At 35.0% G+C, this 22,264-nt stretch overlaps 1 protein-coding gene across 1 annotated transcript in view; it reads left to right on the top strand.

Annotated features, from left to right (window-relative positions):
- Ndg (Nidogen) overlaps positions 1 to 21,347 on the top strand; it is a 52,927-nt gene extending 31,580 nt beyond the window's left edge. The window contains exons 10-22 of the mRNA XM_089236991.1: positions 905 to 1,027; positions 3,997 to 4,210; positions 4,471 to 4,640; positions 5,134 to 5,268; positions 7,319 to 7,450; positions 7,695 to 7,823; positions 9,831 to 10,217; positions 11,189 to 11,428; positions 12,254 to 12,425; positions 12,544 to 12,701; positions 13,300 to 13,423; positions 19,619 to 19,734; positions 20,545 to 21,347. Coding sequence (XP_089093117.1) covers positions 905 to 1,027; positions 3,997 to 4,210; positions 4,471 to 4,640; positions 5,134 to 5,268; positions 7,319 to 7,450; positions 7,695 to 7,823; positions 9,831 to 10,217; positions 11,189 to 11,428; positions 12,254 to 12,425; positions 12,544 to 12,701; positions 13,300 to 13,423; positions 19,619 to 19,734; positions 20,545 to 20,684 — 2,240 coding nt within the window. The 3' untranslated portion in view covers positions 20,685 to 21,347. The remainder of the gene's footprint in view (positions 1 to 904; positions 1,028 to 3,996; positions 4,211 to 4,470; positions 4,641 to 5,133; positions 5,269 to 7,318; positions 7,451 to 7,694; positions 7,824 to 9,830; positions 10,218 to 11,188; positions 11,429 to 12,253; positions 12,426 to 12,543; positions 12,702 to 13,299; positions 13,424 to 19,618; positions 19,735 to 20,544) is intronic.
- The last annotated feature ends 917 nt before the right edge of the window (positions 21,348 to 22,264 follow it).

Raw genomic sequence — 22,264 nt, 5'->3', positions numbered from 1 at the left:
TTTAAAAGTATATAGGGGCAAGGAAGAAAAAAATAATATTTGGAGGGGACAGAGGTGAGTTAAGAATGTTAAAGATAAAAGAAGAAAGAGGTGATGGTCTCACCCCCATTATCTACCAAGAGGGGCCACTGATCACTTCAAAAAACACAATGCATGGCCATTTCTGGCAATTCCACAAAATATATACAGGAAAAAATCTAACCAATGCCATGTGGTAATCATATATAAGACTGTTGAACCACCTATGCTTCCAAGTTTAGATCAAAATCTCAGCTAGAACAACACAGAAGTCTCTTCTACCCCTTTAGAATTTTATCTGTAGAGTATTGTTCTGGTTCAGTATGCCTTATCTAGAATGCATAAATTAACTTCAGTGAAAAAAAAAGGGGTGAAAGCAGTGACAAAAGAGAACCATTTTAATTTGAAATATGTGTGATGAATATATAATTCATACAATTATCAGTGGTATATAAAATTTATTGAGAAATTTTTGTAGCAGATATAAGCATGATCACTCAGACCGATGAGGCATTCAATCAATAGACCAAAGCATGCTCAGAGGTGTCAGGAGTTGACGCAAAATTCAGTCCTTGTCAAAAAGTTTTCTTGATACAGAGATACAATAGCAACTCTGACAAGATGACCACAGATCACATTGCTGCTGTAGGAAGTTTCTGCACGAACCTCGTGGAGAGAGAGAGAAAAACTCATGAAAAAAAAGTTCCAGTCCAATTATAGCCTTCATCTGCAGAAAAATTACCTTGATACAGCAAAAATGGTCAAATGATCATAACATACATTCATTCTTAATTCAAAAATTTTCTTCATTTTTTATACATATTGTTTCTATATACTTTACACATGATCAGTAATGGCATATATACATATATAATTTTGAATGTAGATATGAATGAATGTGCACTTGGAAGGCACAATTGCCATATTTCTGCGGACTGCATCAATTTACCGGGATCTTTCGCATGTCGATGCCAAGCTGGATACATTGGTGATGGTAACAATTGTGAAAGTATGCATGTAAACTTTTTCTTTGTCTTCAATATTAACATACTACATATGTAAATAATGGCCAGAAATTTTCATTCTCTAGTGCAGAGGCTCTTAACCAGAGGTGCACAGACCCTTTGTGGGTCCTTGTAGAGATTTCAAGGGATCCACATGAGCTTGGATGTGAAAACAATCAACTCATTGTTTTTGCATATCTGTATATTGGATCTTATTTTATAAAGGGAGTCTGTGGCCTTCATTTTATTATGGAGGCCAAGGACTTCATCTTATTGAAACAAAGGGTTTATTGAACACAAAAGGTTAGGAATGCCTGCTCTAGTGCTTGAAAATCTGAATCTGTAAGGATTACTTTTCTGCACATTCAAATATTAAAGCAAAATATTTAAGATTTGCAGATGAATCTACAATTGATGTTATAATTTCCTGTTCATTGAAGTGCAACATAGAATATGCATTCACATATTTGTTTTCATCTGACAAAGTTATTCAGCGTAATGATTGAAATCTGTGAAAATTGACATTCTACTCATACTTGAATTCATAATGTCTAGTTCAGTCTTTCCCAACCGGAGTGTCTGGGGTGCCCGATACTGGCTAAAGGGTGCTGCGAGATATGGAGACAAACCAAAAAAATATTACAGTGCACTTAAGGTCTTAAAATAAATTAAGTCAAATTAATTACTTTCCTGCTCGACAGATGATTATACTGATCAATTCATTTCAATGCTTTAATTATACTTGCATTCGGCAGATGACATTACAGCCAATCCCTTCCAAATGCTTTTCTCCCACGGCTTTTAGTTGTTTTCTTAGCATTGGTTCACAGTGTTTCGCTATGGATAAGTTAATTCCCAACCTTAACTCCAGGACAATGAAAGTGAACAGTCAGCTCCTACTGCTTGCTTTAAGCCAAACCTTACACTCTCTCCCGGACCATCAACTTCAACACATAACGATGGAAACAAGAAAAGAACTACCTGGACAGTTACTTAGCATACGGATTTTTGTGGAATAAGAACAAGGAATACCCTCTCTCTATGTGTGTAATTTGTTGTGAAACACTTAGCAACCAGGCCATGGTACCTAGCAAACTGAAGCAATACAGCATCATAGTGTGTCAGAGAAAAGTTTGTTATATTTTTCACATCTACTAGAAAGCAGCTCTGCTTTCTTCAAGAGAGTCACCATAGCTGACCCTGTTCTTAAAGTATCGTTTAAAGTAGCAGAGGGAACTGATAGCTAAAAAAACTCCCTCATACTCTTGGAGAAGAAATCATTGGCCCTTCATGTAAAATTATAGCTTTAACAATACTTGGCGAAGGAGCAGCTCATCAAGTTTCGAAAGTTCATCTCTCTAATAATATAATCAGCCACAAGATATCCGAAATGGCATGCAATATCAACGAACAAGTGGTGGAGAAAATACAATCTCGTAGAAAATTTGTTTTCCAAGTAGATGACAGTATTGATATTTGACTCCGCACTGAGCCAAAACAGCTGGAGAAGCCAAAAATGAAACACGGATAGTATTGATATTGATGACGAACTGCAACTACTTTGGTTTATCAAATATATTGATGACAAAGATATCAGTGAGCAGTTTCTGTTCTGTAGACTGCAACTGCAGGCCATGATATTTTTGTTTCTATTACTCCCTATCTCAATAATCATTATCTTTCATGAAAAGAATGCTGTGGTATATGTGCAGATGGTGCACCATCTGTATCTGAGAAATTTAAAGGTTTTACTACTAGAGCTCTCAATGAAAATTCATCCATTATTATAACTCGCTGTTTTTTGCACAGAGAGGCATAAGGTGTGAAAGCAGGTAATGAAGAGTTTACTGCAGTTTTTAACCAAGATGTTAAAATGGTAAACTTCATCAAGTCTTGACCTTTAAAGGGCAGGATTTTTGAAAAGTTATGTCACAAAACAGATGCCGCTCTTTGTTACTTCACACAGAAGTATGGTGGTTTTCATGAGGTCGAACTGGTTTCTCATACTCAAACAGGTGAAATTTTTTTTTAGAATGAAAATCACGGCACATTTTATGAGCTGTTACTAAGTGATTCTTGGTGTTTGGAACTGTCGTATCTGGCAGATATTTTTCACAATCAGAATGAACTTAATGTTGCAATGCAGGGTCAACAAGAAGCAATAATTTCCTCAACCAATAAAATGAAAGTTTTTAAAAGAAAACTTGGTTCTTGGAGGTCTGCATTTCAGAAAGGAGATCTGTTGAACTTTCTATCTCTTCTTAATCTGGCAGGAAATAAAAAAAAAAGCTGAAAGATCTCATTTGTCATCACTTATCAAGATTGCAAGATGCAATAGATATGTACTTTCCATCTTTTTCCCCTGAGAATTTAGACTGGGTTGTCTCACCATTTGATTTCGCAGACAGTGCGGAGGAAATAGATTTCACTGCTTTCAAACGAGATGAATTTATTGATTTTTGTGCTGATTCCACACTAAAAGATAAGTTCACCAAGAGTGATGCATCGGTGGCTATGTTTTGGCTTGGACTGATAGAAGTATCCTAATCTAATGAATAAAGCAATTAATGTACTTTTACCTTTTTCAACATCATATCTATACAAGCAAGCCTTCTCTGCAATGGTGACAAAGTACAAAGCAAGAAATAGACTGCAAGACCTTGAGGATGATATGCATATTTCTTTGTCAACTGTGAGGCCAGATATCAAGTATCTGGGCTACAAGCATCAATCACAAGTTTCACATTAATTATTAATCAAACAAAACTCTATTGATGTATTTTTACTCAGTGATTTTTGTTGTAGTAAACTGTATTCAAGGAAGAGTGCCCCAAGTTTTTAATGATATTCCCTAGGGTGCGGTAAAATCCAAAAGGTTGGGAAACACTGGTCTAGTTGAAGGGTTTTATTATTCATCAACGTGATAGATGGTAAAAAAATTGTTAATTGGTAAAAAAACATTTTTATTTTTAAGGAAAGCAAACATGTGCAGAGTTAACTTGTGACATAAATGCTGAGTGTTCAGAATGGGGTCCACAGAGGATACCTCGCTGCAGTTGTAGGCGTGGTTTTGTCGGAGATGGCTTCTACTGTCAACCTTCCGATACAGATGACTGCAGACAGACAAATTACTGTGACAGAAGGGCCGAGTGTGTTTTCAATGATGTAGCCCAGCGATATGAATGCAGGTATATGACGAAAATTTGATAATACACAAGGATAACATAAGTGGTAACAAATGTTGAAATTCCATTTTTGTGCTAATAGTGTGATTCAAGATGCCATAAAAATGAGCATGTAACTGATACCAAAACTTTCTTTTCTCCCATCATTAATTTCAAATAAAAGGTGTTCTATTTCTCCATTGGAAGTTGAAGGTTTTGATTATTTTTACTATAACAGACCTTGGTATGAAATCTGGAGATTGAGAAAACTTAAAAATTTTCAGGTGTCGTTCTGGCTTCACCGGTGATGGTATTGTATGTGTTGAAGACTCTTGTGATGTAGCAAACAACTGTAGTCCACAAGGTGAATGTTTGTATGATAATGAAGGTGCAACTTATTACTGTGCTTGTAAACCTGGATTCTCTGGAGATGGTTACATCTGTCTTCCTGAAGGTAATCACATCTTCTGTATGTGCATGTATTTAAACAATCTTAAAGTTATCATTTCAATTTTGCACAAAATTTTATGAATTATAATATAAATTTAATCTCATATAAATTTTTGTAATGGTTTCCCTATCTTTTGTGTAGTTTAACATTGTCATTGTTTCGATCATTTGGATCATTTGGTCTTTTGATGCACATTGTACTTTTGTGTGGACTTTTAACTGAGTTCATTGATCTTACAAAACACACAAAACGTCACCATCTGCCACTTTCACTTCAAATACCAGCATGCACCAATTCGTTGCAAGTTCCCCAGAGGAATGTTCATGAGCTGCATTTTTTTTTTGTGGGATTATTAATTATTGTGGGCTATTTAATAGCAGTCTTTGTGTAGGAATTTTCTATACTCTGTTTTTCCTTTTGTCCCACAGATTTCTAAGATTGTTTTACATCTGTGAGTTCTTAGAAAATAAACACAAGTTTGCACTCATCTTTTCAGATACCTTTCTCAGTTGTAATGTGGTCAACAATTGCCATCCTCTAGCACAATGCGTTTACGATTCCTCGCAGAACAGACACATGTGCCGCTGCAATGCTGGATATATTGGTGATGGGACAACATGCACAAGACATGGTAAGATAATTCTAATTTTCTTATAAGTGGGAGTTACAATGTTTTAAATAGTATATTTTATTTTTGTCTATAATAAATAACTTTGCATCAACATTGAAAATTAATTTTTGTGAAAATAATAACGGGAGTATACAATCATATTATAAGTGCAGTGCTGAAGGGGGTACATTGTATAGTAAATGCATAAGTATTAAATTACGTCAAATGAATCACACACACAGAAAAGAAAAAAAAAACAAATGTATTTATAGGACTCAGTAGTTAGTTATATGATACAAGGAAGCATAACTTTCATGAAGAGCAGATCAGAGCTGCTGTCACTGTTGCGAGACAAAACTCAACTGAACTTTATCTTGGAGGATATGGGATTTTCCCACACACACACATCATAACCTACAGCTCCTTGAAATATAAAACTGACTCATCCGCCAACTTTTTAGCAAATGTGTGACATGAGTATTATCACTATAGCCAATCACTGTTCCCTATCCTGACTTTTTCCCAACGATTTCTGAGGTATTAACTCAGAGCAACAAACCAGTTCTTTGCTCAAAAAATGACCAATGTTATAATTTATAACACTTTTCTTTATAGACACCTATGTGACCTATATTTACAATATACATATTCATATTATGCACATGCTGATGGTGAGAGAACATATCTATAGAATATACAATTCCTTTTCTTGGGAATTAACAAAATTTGAAAAAAAAATCACCGATGCACAAACAAATGATTAAAAAATTCGATGGGGCAAGAGTTTCACAGACAAAAACTCACAGGGCCAAGAATCTTCAGAATTAATTTGGAAAGTAAAATCACCTAAATATAATTTGAACGATGCTCAAGCCAAGCACCCACAGGTCTAAAGTGATGATAAAAGCACATTTGTCAAAATACTTTTGATCCATCCCAAAACACGAATAAGATATTAAAAATTCAATCTTCTGAAATAAACACATTCCTGTTACAAGTGTAAATAAATTTTTTCTCTCTACTTCATGAACGTATGTTGTGGTCATGAAAAATGAACTGGTGCTATGAGTGCAATTACATCTGTGAAATGACTTGAAATTCTGTTGTACATGTGCACAGTGGATCCCGCTTCTTGAAATTCTATTGTACATGTGTATAGTGGATCCCCCTTATAACATTTTTCAGTCATGAAAAAAGTTGTAAGTGGGAAAACGCTTTAAATGGGAAATCTTGATAAGTATTTGCAAGAGTTAAAAAGAGAACCAAGAAAATGAGTCATATGAAGTGGGAGAACAAAGTGAGAACATTATAAATGGGATCAGGGCTGCAACTAGGAGGGGGCATGCAGGTCTGGTGCCCGAATGTCAGACCAGAGGTAGTGCAAACTTCTCTCTTTAACCTCTCCTTCAACATTACGAAGGGGGCGCTAAATGCATGCTTGTTCCTGGCTGACGAAGCATCTAGTTGCAGCTTTGAATGGGATCCACTGCAGCACTTACTTGCTAAAAATTCCTCTGAGAAATGTTTATTGAAGGGCTTGTGCGATTTAGTAGAAGAAACCTAGTAGACAGGCGAGTTAACCTACGTAGGCATCGCTTCCAAATAAGAATACCAATGGCTAGAAGGGATTGTTTTTTCCAAGGATATAGATGCCGTATGGCAAGAATATGGAACAGTCTTCCATCAGAACTTGTATGTGCCTCCTACGCAAGATTTGCTTCCACTATTGGGGATTTCGACCTGGCTCCGTATGCGAAGTGCTTCCCGTACTGACTATTATTATTTTTTTTCTTCTTCCAGTATAAGTGCATTTCATGCCTTCTGGGGTTATTGTAAATAAATAAGTAAATAAATAAATAAATAAACCCAGAAATCTACAGACTATTTTCCCAAAATTCTTGATCTAGAGAAAATTTGAATGTTTCTTTTTTTCTTTTAAAATATTCATAATATATAAATATTCTGTAAGTATTAATTTCATTTTCAGCCCTCACACTATGCTCTGTTTCAGGTCTGAAGTATCTTTATTGAAAGAAGAAAAATTAATCCACTATTCACTACTGTTTTTCAGACGGTGCTACTTGTGATAGAGTAGCAATCTGCTCTCTTTATGCTACATGTGTTCTTGATCGTCTGACTAGCAGGCACGTTTGTATATGTAATGACGGATATGAAGGTGATGGCATCACATGTTCCCCAATAGGTATAAATCATTCTTTTCAAGCCTAATTTTTTAAATTAGTTTCCTAATCATGAATCATTTTGTGTAAAATCTTACATACACTTCTGGTTCCAACAATGAATTGAATATACTTGTCTTATTATTCATATTTATGCCTCATTTTTTTGGTTTGTCAACCCAGGTTATATTTTAGTCCTATGCTATAAATAAATTTTACCTACACATATGTTTATGAGCAGCATTTATTATTTCTCTTCATTAACAGATGAGTGCAGCACCGTTGATAATTGTGATGTAAATGCTCAATGTGTTTATGACCCTTCGTCACAGAGGTATCGTTGCCAATGCAGCCCTGGGTATCATGGCAATGGCAAGGAATGTCAGCCTGATGAATGTAAGCAAATAAAGATAAAAAATTCTGTTTTATGATGTGCTTATTTATACTATGTATTGCTCATTTATTTAGCTTAATGATTTAAAAAATGATCAAAAAATTCAAAAATAAAATAAAATCCGTGATCACATTAAGTTCTTTGTGAAAAAATAGTGTTGAAGTTTTCAACCCAGTGCAAGAAAAAGAAGGAAATCTTTGCTCTTCATTGTGAAGAACAAATTTTCATTCGTGAAATCTCAAAACTTAGGTTTGATGTCTCACAATGAAGAGCAAAGATTTCCTTCTTTTTCTTGTACTGGGTTGAAAACTTCAACACTATTTTTTCACAAAGAACTTAATGTGATTATGGATTTTATTTTATTTTTGAATTTTTTGGTTGAAATTTAAGTGAAAATATAAAATATCTGGAGCCTTATGTCCAGTCAAATAATGGGCAAATGTAGATTATGTCAAAACATGTTCTTTCATGCTCAAGATGTTCAACATCTTGCAATATTTCTTTCTTTTTTTTCAATAATTTAGAACCTCATCATCCATATGCTCTTATCTGAGTGGGTGATCTACTCACCCATCTTGGCGATCTACATAGATTCATTTCTGGTTCTAAATTCGTGCATGTTTCAAAAGACATCATCTCCATGAAATTGACTGGGGGCAATTTGATTTTGATTGATAGATATTGATTTTCTGTCTGTATATGATATTGATTTTCTGTCTGTATGTGATATTGATTTTCTGTCTGTATGTGATATTGATTTTCTGTGTGTATGTTCTATATACAAAACTACAATTTTAGACCCATTGCCACCAAATTTTGCACACATACCAAATGGAACCTCACTTGATTGATAGGCAAATTTGAAAATTCGTCAGAGCTGGGCAAATGCCCAAAATGGGCAAAAACTATTGGACAACAATGGCTCCTGGGCCTCACAATCACTTTTGAAATGTTTGCTTTGATTACCACGGTTCTCAAACAATGTATTTCAGATAGACATGTATATGCCTTTACAATGGTTTGTCACTTCTTTAATACTGCCAGTATATGTATGGTTAATAGTTTATTCTTTTATAATGGCTTGTCACTTTTTCAATCCTCCCATTAATTGAAGAAAACCCGGGCATCATCAGGTATTATAGCTAATTGTATATATATATATATATATTGGATTTTTATTTTCATTTTATTTAATTTTTTATAACTTTCTTAATTTGTCTGTTTTTTTCCTCTAACTGCTTTTATTGATTGTAATTTTTTCCCAGCTGTTTTTTGTCAAGCGATTCTTTATTATATATATATATATCATTTTGCTATTTTCACATAAAGTAATAAATTTTCAGATACACCCTTCCCCCGGGAAAGCTTCGATATCTCTCTGAGATGGGAAGTGGGGTGTGTCCGGTTCTTCAATGTTCAATTTTTTTTGTCAAGTAGATTACGAGCCTTGCAAGGCTTTCCACAGCAATTGGTAAATAAATAAAATAAATGAAGTTAATATGACATGAATGTCGCTATGTGAGCTATTAGCTGATCAGTTTCACCGTCCATTGCACGGTTCTGTTCGGCATATATACGCTCTAGCGAAGGAAAATCTCTATCTCCTCTGTAGCTTAGTGGTCAGAGCACTCGTCCGGCAATCGAGGGACCCGGGTTCGACTCCCGGTAGAGGCAGCGATGAGTTTTTTCCTTCCTTAAAAAAATTAACATCTCAAATAATAAATATCTTCACAACATCCAGTCTTCCGTATATCTTGTATAAATGAAGTTAAATTTTATCCTGGAAAGTGCAACTGATTCGGAACTTATGTTAAGCTCGCAATTATGTGTTAATATTTTTTTCAAAAATATTGCCGGGGAAAGGGTTATGTGTGTATTTCAACATATTTTTAAGTATTTTAGGTGTGCCTGTAATGGGTTCAAAAAGCGCTTAAATTTTACTGGTGAAAATGTGTTGTATTACAAAGGTTAATGTTAGACCTAATTTTTTTTCATTAATTCTTCAACAGCTGCTTCATGTAATGTTCGGAACATTTGTCACGAGCACGCAACCTGCATATATGACACCGTAGACCTCATATACCGTTGCCAATGTCAGCCAGGCTATCAAGGTGATGGCAGACAATGTGAGAAAAGCATTGCAACTGCACCTTGCAATGTAATCAACACATGTCATGTTAGAGCAGAGTGCCTATATGATTCACAGGCTGGTGGTTACAGATGCAGGTGCCAGAATGGGTACATTGGCGATGGTTACGAGTGCAAACCATTAAGGTCGTGCCGAGAGGACAGATATCTTTGTGACTCTAATGCAGACTGTGTTTTACATGATTCTTCTGGGGAATATACGTGCCACTGTCGTCAAGGGTATGTTGGTGATGGAATAGCCTGCACTCGTAAGTGAATCATTCCTTTTTGAAAATATATAAGAGTTCTATTTTTTTTTCCTGAAAATTCTTTTCTGCTTAAAAAAATTGTGTTTGATCAATTTCCTTTTATTTTATAAGTTAGCACTTTTTGCTATTTATACTGTAAGTTGCCCATTAAAAAAAAATAAGAAACCAGCATTGCCATATCGCCCCTCTCATGCTAGAAGCATGAATGTGCAAATTTTAAGTTTTTGAGTTTATCAGCTAGTTGGATCCTTTATTTTGCTATCTAAGACACTCACATGGGTAGAGTAAACATTCAAATGTCATTTCGCATATTTTGAAAATTTGTACATTCATGCTTCTGGCATAAGGGGGACGATATTCTAAAATTCCACGATGAAGAAATCCCTGTGGCATGTAACTCTGTCTGCAACATACTGTTACTACAATAGCAGCTGAACTTGAAGCATTTTCTCAGTACCAGAACTGATTTGTTTCTGCCCGATGAACTAGCCATGTTACCAAGCAATGCTTATTCCTTATACCAGGGGCTCTCAAACTGTGTGCTGCAGCACCATGGTGCGCCTCCAATCTTTATCAGAGGCACCACAAAGTGCCAGCAATGACAAAAGTTTTTCGAAGAGATTCTTTATTAAACTTCACTGGAGAGCCACGGATAAGCATTGATTAGCAAAAAGGAAGGTGCGGGTAGAAAAAGTTTGAGAACCCCTGCCTTACATAGTAAAACCTGCCTTTTTATAGATACCTCCAAGACAAAAAACAATTTGTCCAAAAACATGTTTTCAAGAAAAAAAACCACTTTCTGGACCACTGCTCTATAGCTTGGAAGTTTCTACTTATAACTGGCCAAGAAAACCTGCATTTGATGACCCCATTATTAATTTAAATTCCTGTTTTTACTGTTTGTTTCAGTTTTTTTTTTTTTCAAGGAAATATTTTTTTTTATTGGTACTTTCACTCCTAATATTTTGCAGCTGCACCTCAGCACAGTGGTGGAAATCTTGTCTTTGCTCAAGGCATGTCATTGCTTAAGATTCCCACAACACCCACAAAAAGTGATCCAGGGCATCTGTTGCTAATGGAACCCCATCAAACACCAATCGGAGTAACAGCAGACTGTCAACAGGGACACTTGTACTGGGCAGATGTGTCTTTGAGGAACATTCGCCGTGCAAACTACAATGGTTCTGAGGTTACTGTAATTTTAACTAAAGGTAATAATGTAATATGGCTACCAAATATTAACATTAAATCAGGGCTTGACAAATTGGAGAAAAATTTAGGTGCAAGCAAAATTTCACAGTTGCCAACATTTTTTTCCTACAATAAAATCTGTCCAAAATAGTATATTAGCTTTAGATACCTAAAATCAGGTCTTAATGCACTTTGGAGAGATTTCGCAGAAGGGGAATTTGGGAGCCCTTTCAAATGCTAGGAGACTCACTGACATAATTTGCAATAGGTTTATGCTGTCCATAGACTTAAAAAAAATTCAGTTATCATTAACTACAAAAAAAATTAGGCACCAATGTCAAATTTGTTTTTAGTTGCCATGGTGACCTGGCACCTGGGATTTGTCAAGCCCTGCATTAAATATTTACAGTAGAGTCTTAACTACTTAAATTTGACAATCTATAAAATTATTTGAATGATATAGAACAGTAAAATTTAAGTATACATCATTATCTATGAAGCTTACATAAATGCACAATTATGCTTCATTATAATTAATTCCGATGCCGCCACCTCTTTAGGGAAAAAATGGTAGTGAATTACCTCTGTGGCAATAAAGAAGGACTGTGTATAGTTTTAGAAGTAAAAAAATTAATGTATTTCAATTCACATCAAAATCAGAATTTTAGATATATTTGTGACCAAAAAAAGGTCATTATCAGTGCAAAAATATTTTGCAAAGAAGAAATTGTTGAATGTGTGTATGTGGAAATATTAGATGGTGTTGAGGGTGATAGCGAACAATCAAATGATGCCTGGTAGTTGAAGGCTTTATAATGTTTTTTCCTTTCTTATATTATGCTCAGATATGATGTCTCCAGAAGGAGTAGCCATTGATTGGCTTGGCCGAAATATTTATTGGACTGATTCTGCCAAAGATACCGTGGAAGTTGCAAGTCTGTCAAACAGTTACAAGAAAGTTCTTATATCAGAAAATTTGGATAATCCCAGAGGAATAGCTGTTCATCCAGGGATAGGGTAAGTTTCTTATGTACAGCTCTAATTTTTTTTACTCTTCTGCTTGATTATTATCATTGACACTTTCATTGCATGAGAAAAGTATTATATGTTATTTTGTTTGAATAAATCACATCAGGAGACTTTACTGGTCTGACTGGAGTCGTACATCTCCGAAGATAGAGGTGTCAAACATGGACGGAACTGACAGAGCAGATTTTGTGTCCAATAACCTTGGTCTCCCGAATATGTTGACCATCGATTATGAAAGAAACAACCTGTGTTGGACGGATGCAGGTAGAGCTTCATTAGTTTAAATAATGGAATAAAAATATAACTAAATTTTTGATAGCTGTAGATTTTTGTCAGTGCTTAAATATTTGTTTTTCAAACTTCAAGACACAAATGGTATTCTTTTTAAACCAAATCTCTCCTCATCCAGTTGCAGACCTTGAACCAGGACTTGACAAATTGAAATAAAAGTTTGGGTGCCAACCAGGTTTCTTAGGAGTCAAGTTTTTTTTCCAATATGGTCCTAAATAATTGGCTTTTTTTAATTTTCCCCCTTAAATTTCCCCTATACAAAATTTTCAATCACTATGATGACATGTCACCTGAGATTTGTCAAGCCCTGTCTTACAAAATTTACATTTCATTCAGAAAAATAATAAATAAATATGCCAGTTACTCATATGTTATTTGGAAGACAGATCACAGCAGCTATAAACACGCCTAACATTCACCATATTCACGTAAAATATAAAATTGTGTTCTGTAATAATTAATTCTGATGTAGCCTCTTTTGAAGCTTAATTTCAAGATATGCTCACATCATATCATGTTTTTGAATGTGTTTCCAGTCTTAGCAATAATTTTTCATACATTCTACCTGCAGGTCTAGGAAGGATTGAATGCATATCAGTGTATGGCCAGAGTAGAAGATTGATTTTCACGCCAGCAGCTTATCCCTTCGGAATTGCTATTCATTCAGGCCACATCTACTGGACTGACTGGGAAATGTGAGTAAGGTTTTGGGTTTTTTATGCAAAATGATAGAAAGTTTGGCAACCCTAAAAATGAATAAACTTATCACATTTTTAATACAGTGGAACTTTGGTTAATGAGCAATTCAGATAACGAGCAAAAATTTTGGTTCAATTAACGAGCAATGATTTGCATTACATGCAAAAAATTTGTACTTTGTTTATTTAGTTTCACAAAATCACAACTGAGCCGATGATTTTTCATTTTTTCCCACACACATACTATGGAATTGTGGGTAATATTCTCCCCTACAGTCTTTGGTCAGCATGCTTCACTCGAAAAGTGAGCACATATGCGAGCATGACTTTTTTTTTTTTTGAAGCCGAGCACAACTCAGGTCTATCGCCATGGGCAATTTTCTACTGCGAGCATGACTGTTTAAAATACAAAACTAGATATAGCATTGTAACCACATGTATGTGCGCTTATAGCATTTGTTTTTATTTGTCCAAGTGTAGTGGCTCTGTTGTGGTTCCCAACTTCAAGGCGCCAAGCGAGCCTATCTCCCCTTTAAAAAGGCTCACCACAGAGCAACCGACCTACAAACAGTACAGATGTAATTAAATCGTAATACATTACTCACTTCACTTCTGAAATATAGATGAAAGCACTGAAAAAACAAACATAATACAATAGACTCTCTGTAACTCGACACCCTGAAAGTATTGAAAAACATGTCGACTTAAGCGGATGCTGAGTTAGCTGGGTTTCGCTCTAAATTTTTGTCTGATCGTTTTTGTGTACGTAATTATATGCATTCAAACAATTCAATATTAAATAAAATGTTAATTTTCTCATTAATTTTAATTCAGGGTTGTTTCATAATAGAATCAAAACATATAAAAAATTTACCTCATGAAAAATAATCAAGTATATTTGTTTGTTTTTCTTTCCGCAGAGAAAACAAAAATTTTTCTACACTGTTCAGTTTACCCGTTATTGTTCGGCTTTTTCCTGAGTGTGTAGAAATCGATGTATCACATCTACAGCTTTTAATGCATCATGGCGAGATGGTGCAGATACTTCTTCATCTGAATTTTCTGGTTCTATTTTTTTGGAACATGAAGCACTTCCTCTTTGGTTGATTCTAGAATATCCTCGTCTTCTAAAAGTCCTGAAGTTACAAGATCAAAGTCAATGTTCACAAATTCATCCTCTATAAAATCACCTGTTGCGTTATTTATGCTTTCTCCACACGCAATTTGAGAGGAACCTTCAGATAAAGAACAAAAACAGACTCAGAACAAAAACCAATTATCCCGGATGCAACTAGAGTCACCGATTTGGGAATTCTCATTGACGAGCGACTTAAGTTTTCTGAACATTGTTCAGCGGTTGTCAAAAAATCGAATAGAATGCTTGGTCTCATTTTCAAAAAGGTCTCTTCGCGTTCTCCTAAAGTCATTCTTCCGCTTTTTCGAGGCTTAGTTCGTCCTGGACTGGAGTATGCTGTAAGGTTTTGGAGACCATACCTACAGAGGGACATAGACTTGGTTGAAGGGGTGCAGAGAAGAGCTACGCGTGTCCTTATTGGCACACAGGGCTTGAGTTATGAAGAGAGACTTCATTTTTTGAATATGTTTACATTGGATGAACGCAGGTGTCGAGGAGATATGATCGAAGTGTTCAAAATTTTCAATGGGATGGATAGGATGGACCATGAACTTTTAGTACACCGCCAATCGACTGCTTTTACAAGGGGACACCAGTATCGATTGGTGAGGGACAATGCAAGGTTATGGTGTCGCAGGGAATTTTTCTCCAATAGGGTTGTTAATAAATGGAATAGCTTACCCCCGGAGGTAGTAAATTGTAACACAATTGACACGTTTAAAAAGAAATACGATAAACATGTTGGGGTAAATCGAGAAGCTATCCATTCTTAGAATAAGACAACCATAAGTATTCTTTATGGGCATTGTATAATATTTTATCATGTGTATATATTGTTTGTAATTTGTGTTAATTGCATTTTTAATTGGGTTGCTGTATTTTTGAAACATATGACAACCATATTTTTATGGGCATCTTTTTATCAGCCACCTCGTTGGGCATTTTGCCTGTTGTGGCGTTGTTTTTGTATTTGTATTTGTATTTGTATAAAAGCAGTTCCGAATCGTGCACTCGTGACTGACTTCCAAGCAGAATCAATCATTTAAATAGCATCTGGCTAGCATAGTGGTTGTGAAATTGCTGTTAAATTAGGTGGTAAAAAGCATACTTTTATTGCAGAAAGGTCCATTATTTTAGGATGAGCAGTGCAATTTTATCCAAAATAAATAAAACTTTTCTTTTCTCTCTTGAAAATTTTCTATCTCTAAATTAACCTCAACCATTGTTAGAAAATCTCTGATGTCATCCATGCCTTTTTGTTGCCACCATAGTCCACAGTTTTTATATTAAAAGTTTTAGTAAGAGTTTTAATATTTTTAAAGCACTGCAGGTTTTTTGATTTTCCAATAACTAACGGTTTCAATTTTTCGGAACTGTCTGAGTTCGCAGCCAAAAGAACTGTCAAACGATCTTTGTGTTTTTTACCTCCTTCACATTTTTTGCCTTTGGTTAAGCAAAAGGCGAAAAAATAAACCTGTCTCATCACAATTAAACACATCTGCATCTTTATACCCTTCTATCATTGGTTTCAGAATATCATTCTTCCAATTTTCGACAGTTTCTTGAGATGCAGATATGCTCTCTCCACAAACTTTCCTGAAAACAATGCCATGGCGCTCTTTGAATCGGGTCAACCAAATCCACTGGTCAGAGTAAAATCACCTTGATTGAGACTTTTTGCGAAATCCTTTGCTTTCTCTTGAATTATTGGTCCTGATAATGGGATTGAGTGATTTTGAACCACAAAAGAGTTGCTTCTTCTATGTCACTGAAGTCTGATTTTCTTATACGTTTTCTGCTTGGTTCATAAGAAGATTCAAATGCTGATAAAATTTTTTCCTTATTTTTGGCAAATGTTGAAATAGTGTTCCATGCAACTCTATTTTTTTTATTTTTAAATTTTTTTCCCAGTATAAGTGCATTTCATGCCATCTGGGGTTATTGTAAATAAATAAATATTCTTTGGTGAGTTCACTCTCTGTGTTTTACCTGATTCTAGTTTTTTCAAAATTTCAACTTTTGATTTTAAACTTCAAGTATGAAGTTTGCATGGAGCCATTGTATATTCACGGCTGTCGATACTCAAGATGAAAACCAAATGACATATTCAGCATCTAACCAGGCTTTAGCTCTTTTTCTTTTACTCTTTTTGCAAGAAATCATAAAACTGAGTTGAAACGAAAAAACATTCTTCGCAACAGACAATATCAAAACTCCCAATTGATAAGATTTTTATCCCTAATTGGATGTTGACAATATCCACACTTTTTTTTTACCATGAAAAGAATGAAAGACCTTTTTTGGAAGCTACACTAAAATGATAAGCCGACCAACAGGTTTCAAACATTCATTCTTCCCATACACGCCAACCAAGGGAATAACAATAGATGTCGAGTTATCCACGTGTCGTGTTATCGAGATTCCACTGTACATACACACTCAGACTGTGTATACACACACAGTTACAGTTCCGTCACAACTCACTAGGTAGTAAATTGCCCATCGATGGTGATTGACCTGAGTTGTGTGTGCTCGATTTGAAAGAAAAAAAAAGTGGCTCTGTTGTTTTGGTACTTGGGCCTCCATGATTAAGAAGGTTGAGAAGAAAAGCAGTAGAAAGATGATTGCTCTGGAACTTGAAAAGAAAATCATCGTTGAGCAAGGGTATGGGAATAGCTGACATTGCAAGATTCTACATCAGAGGTCTTCAAACGTTTTCTAGTCGCAAACACTGCCTAACAAAAGAGCACCATTACTGTAGCTTGGCATACAAACACATGAAGTGTGAATCGAGCCCTCTGGGTGTTCCTGGGAGCACTGTGGTGCTTGTGAGCAACAGGTTGAAGATGCCTGTTCTATATCCTAGTTTACATAGACGATTTGCACAATATCAAAGAAGAAATAAGAGGACTAAATACAGCAAAAAGAGTGTCAAAGCAATGACCATATGTGCTGGTGAATGTAGGAAAGTTGCAGCTTGTGTGGATGAATAAAAAGAAACTAGCTGGTGGTAATGTGAATTGAGGATATTATCTGCGAGGAGGCAAAGGCCTTGTATGCCAAACTTGTAAGCAAACTGCTAGGTACAGCAACAAAAAACGAAGGCGGCTTTCTGGCAAGCAGATAATGGTTAAAAGTGGTTATTTGAGGGGCTAGCTTGTCAACAGGCCACCAGATGTGTTGAGATTGTGTTCTTAAGAAAGTCATGGAATTGGAGGTGAATGAGAATGACATTCAAAAAATAGTGGCGAAACATAGCCAGGAGTTGGCCACAGACAAAATTATGGATCCTCATTGCATGCAACTGGAAGAACATATGGACGGTATCACGTCTGAGAAGGAAGATGGAAATAAGAAGGGGGAATCCCTCACTTTTTTTTTTTCCAAATGAGATTAAAGAGATATATAGAATGTGGGAATCTGTACAAAATTTTGTAAAAATACTTGTCAAAGTAAAGCTGTAGCAGTGTGTGAGCAATGAATCTGCCATGACAAAATTCACAATTTCCATTTTTGAGAAATCAGGAAGTAAGCAAAAGCAAGCGTCACTGGATAGGCTCCTTTTTAAATTCATTCAAAAAGAATACCTTATATGCTCGTGTATAAGCCGACTCGTATATAAGCCGACCCCCCCACTTCAGGACCACCAAAACCGCGATAAATTGAAAACCCGTGTATAAGCCGACCCCAAAAAAATCTGTTCATTTCAGAGAAAAAAAATTCTTATATTTTTATGCAAAATCAACAGCTTACGAAAATTTACAATAGAAAATGATTCAAACTTTTTAATCCGTTTCTTCTAAGTCTCCAAGTTCGCCGTAATCCATCAGATTATCATGGGGGGGGGGGGGGCATCTTCGTTTTTATCCTCATCTGGGTTGTCATCGCCATTGTCACTTTCAAAAAGGAGGATATCATCTTCAGTTCCGTCCATCGCATTGCTGATGCAACACTTTTTGAAGGATCGGCGGAAACAGAATTCCACGTCTCATGTACCCATTAGCACACTAGGCCAATGTCAGGTTTCTTCAAGGCACCACTTTTTGTAGTTTCTTCATCATCGGAACTCATCCATTCGATCCACAAATTCCTTAAATAGTCTGAGTCTTGTCGATGCTCACATCTAAAAGCTGTACACAATCGACGTTATCCCACCTAGTATCGTAGCCAATGATGTTTTCAATTTCTTTGCCTCGGCTTTGACATAATCCGTTCCATGTGGGGTTTGAACAGGGCCCGTTTCTCGAACACTACTGCAAAAATGACTACTGATTGTGGGGGGTCGATGTTTTCTCATCAAAAACTGACCCGAGTATAAGCCGACCCCCCCACTTGAGGAACGAATTTTTCCACAAAAAAACTCGACTTATACACGAGTATATACGGTATGTTCACAGACAACTGTGAGTCTGCAAGTGTCCTAAACGATAGTCCTCTCTCTAGTCCTCTAGAGTAAGTTAATTTGCAAACATCATTGTACATCATTGTGACAACCATATTTTTATGACAACCATATTTTTATGGGCATCTTTTTATCAGCCACCTCGTTGGGCATTTTGCCTGTTGTGGCGTTGTATTTGTATTTGTATTTGTATTTGCATTGCATGTTTACTTTATGGCATTATAGTATTATTTATTATTATCTATTACAATATTATTATTATACCATAGTATTTTTAATATTATTGCTGTGTTGTTTTTGTTGATTGAATGTTGTTTTCATCAGCCATTTATATGTGAATTAATAATTGTGGAACGAGTCATCCAAGTTTTCATTATTTCTTATGGAGAAGTTTGATTCTCAATATACGATGATTCAGATAACAAGCACATTCGCAGAACAAATTATGCTACATAAAAAACTTTCAGTGTGATTTCTTTGAATTTTATCCCATACTTCAATTCGATTGCTTTTTTTATTTTATTTTTAAAAGTTTGGAAATTTAAAATTATGAAAATGGCAATCAACATTGATTTGGCCAGTTTAATTAGAGAATATATAAATATTCATAAAAGTTCAGTTTTCATCCTTCACTTAAAAAAATAATGAATTTCAGAAAGTTTGTGCACCGAGTGAACATAAATGGTGGTGATGCTGAACCTTTGGAAATACCAGCTGGTGGAAGTGGAAGGATGTATGGCATTGTCTCTCTGCCATCTTATTGTCCAGCAGGTAAAAATGAAACATTCATATGCTTTGAAGCTTAATGTGTATGTTATAAATTAATGTATAATTAGTTACGCACTAATTTAAATGATAAAATATGAAATCATTTTTAAGTTTGAAATGGAAGGAGAAAAAACCTCTATACGTTTGAAGTAAATTTCCATCCTGCAATCATTGATAAAGCTTGAAAATTTGTTAGGTCATGCAATTGTGATACTCATTGTTATGATACTTTTGTTAATAATGAGAGTCTCTTGATGATTAAAAATATTGACTAATATGATTTGAGATACAGAGTGGCTGTAATATAATTAAAGTTAGCTTATTGTGAGCTGTCTGCAACCTTAACCAACCATAAGAAAATTCTGAAATTCTATGAATGTCATAAAGAAAGGGGGGAAATTGTCGAAACCCCTTCTGAAGACAAGAAAATCTCTACATAGCTTTTGGTGTGGAATCACCACATTCGGAAAAGAATTTTACCAGCAAAGACCTTTCTTGTAAACTCAACATCATACTCTTTTGTGAAGAAATAAGGATGGAAATGATGATACTGGATAATGCTTTATATGCCTGGCCATAAAGCTTGAGTTGTTCTGTTATGTTTACAAAAAATTAGCATGTGCACTACAATTTGCATAAAAAACATCCTGTAGGGGTGAATTCTGGAAATTATTTTGTTGCCATCAATTTTCTTCCCATCCCTTCTTCAAGATATTCTAAAGAGTATTCATACTTTTTCATGTTAAATTTATTTTATTTTTTATTATATTTTATCGTCGATTCAAGTAACAGAATTTTTTTTGTTTATATCAGTGAGCAGTCCATGTGCTGTGGATAACGGAGGATGTCGATATCTGTGCCTCTCTGATGGCCATGGAGGCAGGTCTTGCATATGTCCTGATTCTCAAGAAGATGATGAAGGTGCTAATATAGAATGTGGTGAAGTGCATTGACACATCAAATATTTCTTGCCATCCTCCTCTTTTGTTACCTCTTACATCTTCTGACTCAAAAAAACAATCCTACAATCATTTTCATCTGTTTATTTAAATGACGAGATGAAATGAAACATTTGGTGGTGCAAATCATATACATCGTTCTTGCTTTTGTGAGCAAAGTGCCAACATCTCGCTTATCGATGATAGTCATATAAATGCAAATTGAATGTTTGAAATATTAACAAAAAAGTTCAAACATTTATTTTGGTTATGGCAATTGTACTCTCCAATGCATTACCAAATAAAATCAGTTTTAAGACTGGTTTGAAAAGCAGCAAAACTTCATTTCTCATTAATACCTCATCATTATTAATTTTTATACATATTTTTATGGTTTCTGTTTTCTGTTCTTATGAAAGGAAATAGTTTTGTATTATCTAGCACAAATCTTTTTCACATATCAGTATCTATCGTTGTAGATGAAATGTAGGAGTGATATAGTAATGATCCGATATTTTTATTCTCTTGTGCCTCACAGTGTTATATTTCCTATATATATAGAGATTTTCCTATGATTACATTGCATGGTAATCAGTATTATCATTATATCTTGATTGAACTAACAGTGTTAGAATATTTTCGACATTGGTACATATTGCGTGAATAAATAAATAAATAGTTTCTATTACTATATGTTCAGAAAGCTTGCAGTTGACCTTGTTCATAGTTTCTTGCTTAATTTCATGTCATTAGTGAAAAATATTCTACTTGTGTGGGCATAGAAAATTCATTTAGTTTACTGATCTTTCCTGTTATGATTGTGGTGAACTAGTGTAGCTACAACAGCCTATATTTTGTACAAATGTTGTGTATCTATCTCGTGAGCGCAATGCCCACTTTTAAATATTCATTCTAAAAATAGAATACTTTGTAATGAAATGCAATCGTGTAGTCACTTCTAATATATTAATCAGAAGATAACATGTTCCTAAATTCGTCTCACAAAATCTGATGTGCCTGAATATTGGAATAATGCAATGATGGGTTTTCTTTACAAAAAGGACGAAAAATAGGAAATCAAGAATTATAGACCAATCAGTCTCAGTATTTTATCAGTATTGTAGCAGTAATTTATAAAATCTTCACCAAAATGCTGACATACAGGCTTGAATCCACATTGGACATAACCCAACCAGAAGAACAAGCAGGCTTTCAAAGTGGATTTAGTACAATAGATCACATCCAAACAATCAGAGAACTCATAGGGAAATACAAGGAATATACAAATTACCATTGTGTATGGCTTTCATTGATTTTGAGAAAGCATTTGACTCTGTCTTCACAACTGCTGCTGTTAATGCTCTAGAAGTAATTGGGATAGGGAAGACATATATCAATATCATTAAGAAAATATATGACAAAGCAACTGCAACCATTTATTTGGATAAAGGAAAAACAAAAATTAAACCTAGTATCACTTTGCCGGACACTTTCCTATCTCACCAAAACTTTTTACCGCTGTTTTAGAAGTATTATTCAGGAAACTGATTTGGACGAGAAAGGAATTAAAATAAATTAAGAATTTCTCAACCATT

This window comes from Pholcus phalangioides, unplaced genomic scaffold (genome assembly GCF_987345545.1).
Source record: "Pholcus phalangioides strain wild (caught in Gottingen) unplaced genomic scaffold, Ppha-v1.0 ptg000009l_1, whole genome shotgun sequence".
In the NCBI taxonomy this organism is placed as follows: Eukaryota; Metazoa; Arthropoda; class Arachnida; order Araneae; family Pholcidae; genus Pholcus; species Pholcus phalangioides.
The sequence above is the reverse complement of the archived record's forward strand: the minus strand, read 5'-3'. Positions and strand labels throughout refer to the sequence as shown.